The sequence below is a fragment of the Tupaia chinensis genome, unplaced genomic scaffold, assembly GCF_000334495.1.
Source record: "Tupaia chinensis unplaced genomic scaffold, TupChi_1.0 Scaffold140464_1, whole genome shotgun sequence".
In the NCBI taxonomy this organism is placed as follows: Eukaryota; Metazoa; Chordata; class Mammalia; order Scandentia; family Tupaiidae; genus Tupaia; species Tupaia belangeri.
In genome coordinates this window covers 665,177-671,651 of record NW_006200341.1, presented here as the reverse complement: position 1 = coordinate 671,651, position 6,475 = coordinate 665,177, and the positions used below count along the sequence as shown (strand labels likewise).

The following is a 6,475-nucleotide window of genomic DNA, read 5'->3' as shown; positions in this document are numbered from 1 at the left end:
AGAAATCACCCCCCAGGGAGGATGGCCATGCTGGAATCCCTTCTCCTCCATTCTCCTCTCGGCATCTTGGGCACACATGCACACACGACCGGTGTGAGTTTAAGCCACCGGGTCTGGGACTTGAACCGCAGTCGGCTACATGGGAGTCCAGCGACATAGCCATTATGCTAACTGCTGGTCCCCTCTTTCTTTTTCTTTCTTTTTTTAGAAGTTTTTGCCTTAGGGATGTGTGCTTGTGGGAGAGAGAGAGAGACAGTGAGAGGGAAAGCTAGAAGGGGAAGGCTATGTCACAATCCCTTCTCCATTTTCCTCTTGGGATTTTGGGCACACATGCAAAGACACCTGGCATGATTTTGAAGCCACCAAGGCTGGGACTCAAACAGCGATCAGCCATGTGGGAGTCGAGCGACGTAACCACCAAGCCATATGCTGGCCCCTGTACCTGGCATGATTTTTCAAGCCACCGGGTTTGGGATTTGAACAGTGGTCTGCCACATGGGAGTCCAGAACCTTAACAATCCCCCCCCATCTGCTGGCCCCGCCCAAATACTTTTCTCAATGCACAAAAAAGGGCTAAAGTCTACAAAGAAGTAACAAGGGAAGGCTGGTGTGGGTGGTCCCTAAGCATGGTGTTAAGTCATAAAGGAACCCTAACCCTAAAGACCTCTGTGTTCTCCTTGATGTCAGTGTGAGATTCCCCAACACTTTTCTTTTTCTGTTTAAAAATGTCATTAATTAGGGACCAGCAGTTAGCGTAATGGCTATGTTCCTGGACTCCCATGTCGTCAACCGCGGGTCGAGTCCCCGACCCCGTGGCTTTTTTTTCGCATGTGCGTGCGTGCCCAAGATCTCGAGAGGAGAATGGAGGAGAAGGGATTGTGGTGTGGCCATCCCCCTTGGGGGGTAATTTCTCGCTTTCTGTCTCTCTGTCTGTCTGGTGAGTGCACATGCCCTATAGCAAAAACCACCCCCCAAAATTATTAATTTTATTTACAATAATAATCATTATTATTTTAAGAATTACTTCATTTAACTTTATTTATTTATTTATTTTAATTTGACCAGAGAGGGACAGTTAGAAAGAATGAAAGAGAAAGAGCGAAAGTGAGAAAGCAAGCCATCTGGTCTGGGACTCAAACCACGGTCAGCCCTGTGGGAATCCAGCGCCCTTAACCACCATGCCACCTGCTGGCCCCAATATTATTAATATTTTTTAATTTGATCCGAGAGAGGCAGAAAGACAGAGAGAGAGAATGAGCAAGGAAGCCTCCAGCTCTGGGGCTTGAACTGCGGTCGGCCATGTGGGAGTCCAGCACCTTAACCACCATGCCACCTGCAGGCGCCCCACGACACTTTTCTTAAATTGCTACACATGTTTCTCATTCTGTGACACACAATAACAATAACCCAATTTATTTCTTTTAAGGAATTCTTACCCCCACCCCCAAAGCACCTTCCAGGGGTCACCCAGAGAGTTCCCCATGACTTGGTGGCAGGCTGGTCCCCGCCCAGACACCGGGAGCCACCTCCGCACCTTTGTGACCCGCACCGTTGACTTTCCAGTCACTCGCCTTCAGGTGGGCTGGCCGGGAGGTCTTCACTAACAGGTGCTGGACGTCCCTCCAGGTGAGCTGGCTGCTGCAATGACACGCAGACGACAAAGCAATGACCATGAGCCTGAGCCCACGCAGAGGTGAACCTGAGCAACACCCTCGGGCCCCTGACTGTCCTGGGGCAGGGTTTCTTCCACAGCCTCTTTGTAAAGAACCGTTTCCGGGAATGGTGGGACCCACAACAAATGGAATTAAGTAAATGATTATTTTGAAACTACATACATATATATTTTATTTTTGGAGAGGTTTTCGCTGTAGGGCACGTGCGCTCACCAGAAAGACAGAGAGAGACAGAGAGACAGAAAGCGAGAAATCACCCCCAGGGGGAGATGGCCATGCCGCAATCCCTTCTCTTCCATTCTCCTCTCGGGATCTTGGGCACACACGTACATGCGCCCGGCGTGAGTTTAAGCCACCGGGTCCGGGACTCAAACCATGGTCAACTACATAGGAGTCCAGCAACATAACCATTATGCTAACTGCTGGTCCCATGTACATAATAATTAACTAAGTAATTTTTTTTTTTGGAGAGGTTTTTTCTATAGGGCTCATGCGCTCGCCAGACAGACAGAGAGAGACAGAGAGACAGAAAGCGAGAAATCACCCCCAGGGGGAGATGGCCACGCCGCAATCCCTTCTCCTCCATTCTCCTCTCGGGATCTTGGGCACGCACGTACACGCGCCCGGCGTGAGTTTAAGCCACCGGATCTGGGACTCGAACCATGGTCAACTACATAGGAGTCCAGCAACATAGCCATTACGCTAACTGCTGGTCACATGTACATAATAATTAACTAAGTAATTTTTCTTTTTAAATAAGAAGAACTGGTGCAGAACCACCCAGCGATCTGCGATGGTCATCTGCTACAGATCAGTTTCTTCGTGATTGAGAAAGAATGTTTGGGATGGCGTCCGTCCTGGTAATTACGTGTGCTCGCGTGTTGATTTGCACAAAGCAAACGTGCGTCCAACTCCAATGCTACCAATTGGACAAAGAAACAGCGACATATTTTCAATAAACCAGGCCAACATGTTAGCTTCTGTGTCCGGAGGCTCTTTTTCAATAGATTCAATAATTAGTTTCTTGTGTGGAAACACACGCTAAGTAATTCCCCACTCCCTCTTTTTTTTTTCTTTCTTTCTTTTTTTTTTTCCCCCCATTCCTTATTGGAAACATACAAGGGGTTTTGTCTGTTGAATCTAACTAGAAGACAAATTCTACTTCGTGCCAGGCTGCGCCTTTAAACTGGGTCCTGTGCACATGTGAAAATGTGACAGTCATCTTTTTCAATATTTTAACTCCTCTTCGGAAACATACAGGTGTGAGGACAGAAGATGGTGTAGTGGTTAAGGTGCTAGACTCCCATATGGTCGACTGTGGTTCGAGTCCTGGACCCAGCAGCTGGAAACTCGCCCCAGATGTGTACACGTGTGCCCAAAAATCCCGAGAAGAGAATAGAGGAGAAGGGACTGCGGCGTGGCCATCACCCCGGGAGGTGATTTCTCGCTTTCTGTCTCTCTGGTGAGCGCATGTGCCTTGTAGCAAAAACCTCTCCAAAAAAAAAAAAAAAAAGAAATAAGGAATGATTCTCACATCTAAGAATTGTCCAAGGCAGTCTCATAGTTTGGGGCAGTCTTGAAATTTCTTGTCCGTCTGCATCAAGAAACCATTCTGGGGCTAGTGTGTAGAGTGAGAGTTAAGGCAGTGGATGCCATGTGGCTGGCTGCATGGTTCGAGTCCCGGACCCGTGGTTTGTAAAATGTGCTAAGCACACGCGTGTGTGTGTGTGTGCCTAATATCCTGACAGGAGGATGGAGGAGGAGAAGGGATTGTGGCGTGGTCACTCCCCTTGGGGAGTGATTTCTCACCTTCTCTCTTTCCTTCTCTCTGGTGAGTGTACATATCCTACAGGAAAAAAACAAAAAACAAACAAACAAACAAAAAAAAGTAAGGAAAAAAAATCCAGACCACACAGTCTGCCACGTGGGATTCAGCACCTTAACCTCCACACCTCCTGCTGGGCTGAGGCTAGGTTCTCTCTCATGTTTAAGGATTTTAGGCCACCCACGGTTCTATTTTATCCCAGGATCTCATTCCTGGAAAATGTTCCTTTTTTGGAGAGGTTTTTGCTATAGGGCACGTGCACTCGCCAGAAAGACAGAGAGAGACATAAAGCGCAGAATCACGGGGAGATGGTCACGCCGCAATCCCTTCTCCTCCATTCTCCTCTCGGGATCTTGGGCATGCACGCACACACGCCCGGCGTGAGTTTAAACCACCAGGTCTGGGACTCGAACTGCGGTCGACTACATGGGAGTCCAGCGACATAGCCATTACGCTAACAGCTGGTTCCGTTATTATTATTTTTTTAATTTGACCAGACAGAGACAGAGAGAGAGAAGGAGAAAGTGAGAAAGCAAGCTGCCAGGTCCAGGACTCAAACTGTGACCGGCCAGGTAGGAGTCCAGTGTCTTTAGCCACCATGCCTCCTGCCAGTCCCCAGAATGATTTATTTTTTAAATTTTATTTATTCATTCATTTATTTTAATTTGACCAGAAAGAGACACAGAAGGAGAGAGAGAGATAAAGAAAGAGAGAAAGCAAGCAAGTCACCAGGTCTGGGACTTGAACCATGGTCAGCCATGTGGGAGTGTCCAGCGCCTTAACCACCATGCCACCTGCTGGTCCTCTGCACCAGTTCTGATATCTAAGTTAAAACGTGTGTTTTATGCCAAAGTTGCATATGTGCACTTACTCACTTTCCTTTCTGGCCCATCCACACGCTAATCCTAGAGTTTGTGTTTGGTTGACAACAGACAAAACATCACTGTTTTATTGCCATCCTAGGAGCGATAGTTCCTAAAGGGAAGTATGATTTTTTTTTTTTTGGAGAGGTTTTTGCTATAGGGCGCGTGCGCTCGCCAGAAAGACAGAGAGAGACAGAGAGACAGAAAGCGAGAAATCACCCCCCGGAGGGATGGCCACGCCGCAATCCCTTCTCCTCCATTCTCCTCTCGGGATCTTGGGCACGCACGCACACACGCCCGGCGTGAGTTTAAGTCACCGGGTTCGGGACTCGAACTGTGGTCGGCTACATGGGAGTCCAGTAATATAGTTATTATGCCACCTGCTGGTCCCAGGGGTAGTATGATTTTGGGGGCATGGAGCTGAATGGGAAGCAGACTTAGGGTTGTGACTCAATTGGCCTCTGTGGTCCTGCAAAAGGGAGGAGATCCTGGTCTTTGTGTTTGTTTATTTACTTATTTATTGAAAGAATGATTGATTGCTAGATAGATTGATTTTATTTTATTTATTTATTTTTAAATTTTTTTAGAGGTTTTTCACTATAGGGCGCGTGTGCTCGCCAGACAGACAGAGAGAGACATAGAGACAGAAAGCGAGAAATCACCCCCCAGGGGGAATGGTCACGCCGCAATCCCTTCTCCTCCATTCTCCTCTCGGGATCTTGGGCACACACGCACACACACCCGGCGTGAGTTTTAAGCCACCGGGTCTGGGATGCGAACCGCGGTCGACTACGTGGGAGTCCAGCGACATAGCCATTACGCTAACTGCTGGTCCCCGTTTTTATTTATTTATTTTTGACCAGAGAGACACACACACAGAGTGAGAGAGAGAGATGGAAAGTGAGAAAACAAGCTGCCGGATCCGGGACTTGAACTGTGGTCAACCACCTAAGCTTGCTATAAGTGTGTATGCTTGCTGGGGAGAGATGGAGAGACTGACAGAGAGAGAGATTGATAGAGAAAGTGAGAAATCACCCCTCGAGGGGGATGGCTATGGTGCAATCCCTTCTCCTCCAGTTTCTTCTTGGGATTTTGGGTCCCACCAGATCTGGAACTTGAACTGTGTGGTCGGCGATGTGAGATCCAGCTGTCCTCACCTCCACACCACTGGCTGACCTAAGACTGTGGTCTTTAAGAAGAGAACGAAGGGGCCAGCGGGTGGCATGGTGGTTAAGGAGCTGGACTCCCACATGGCCGACTACTGTTCAAGTCCTGGACCAGGTGGCTTGCTTTCTCATTTTCCCTCTCTCTGGTGAGCACATGTGCCCTATAGCAAATTTAATAAATAAATAAATAAATAAAATTGAGTAAGTTCTTTCAAAAAAAAAAAGAAGAAGGAATAGAACTAGGGCCAGCGGGTGGCATGATGGTTATAGTACTGGACTCTCACATGGCTGACCGAAGTTTGAGTCCTGGACTGGGTGTATTGTTTTCTCACTTTCTCTCTCTCTCTCTTCATCTCTCTCTGGTGAGCACACGGGCCCTATAGCAAGTTTTAAAAATAATACTAACAATAAATAAAATAAAATAGTTATTAAAGAAAAAAATTAAAAACAAAACAAAACAAAACAAAAAAAAACAAGGGAAAAAACCCCTCCCTGCCATCAGGCTGGCCTAAAAACGGAATTAATTTTTTTTTTTTTTGGAGAGGTTTTTTCTATAGGGTGCGTGCGCTCGCCAGACAGACAGAGACAGAGAGACAGACAGAAAGCGAGAAATCACCCCCAGGGGGGATGGTCACGCCACAATCCCTTCTCTTCCATTCTCCTCTCGGGATCTTGGGCACGCACGCACACACGCCTGGCGTGAGTTTTAAGCCACCGGGTCCGGGATGCGAACCGCGGTTGACTACGTGGGAGTCCAGCGACATAGCCATTACACTAACTGCTGATTCCCAAAATGGAATAAAATTTTGACACATGTTACAAGGGTGAGACTGGGAGACACCTGCTACGTGAAATAAGCCAGTGACAAAAAAACAAACATCATGGGACCAGCAGTTAGCGTAATGGCTATGTTGCTGGACTCCCGTGTAGTCGACTCCCGGTTGCGTC

The 6,475-nt window shown here is 47.7% G+C and overlaps 1 protein-coding gene across 2 annotated transcripts in view; it reads right to left on the bottom strand.

The window, feature by feature from the left end:
• The window catches only part of PCSK6 (proprotein convertase subtilisin/kexin type 6), a 125,367-nt gene that overhangs the window by 71,569 nt on the left and 47,323 nt on the right, over positions 1-6,475 (bottom strand). For both annotated transcript variants that reach the window (XM_014593384.1, XM_027766060.1), the window contains exon 7: positions 1,535-1,638. In XM_014593384.1, coding sequence (XP_014448870.1) covers positions 1,535-1,638 — 104 coding nt within the window. The remainder of the gene's footprint in view (positions 1-1,534; positions 1,639-6,475) is intronic.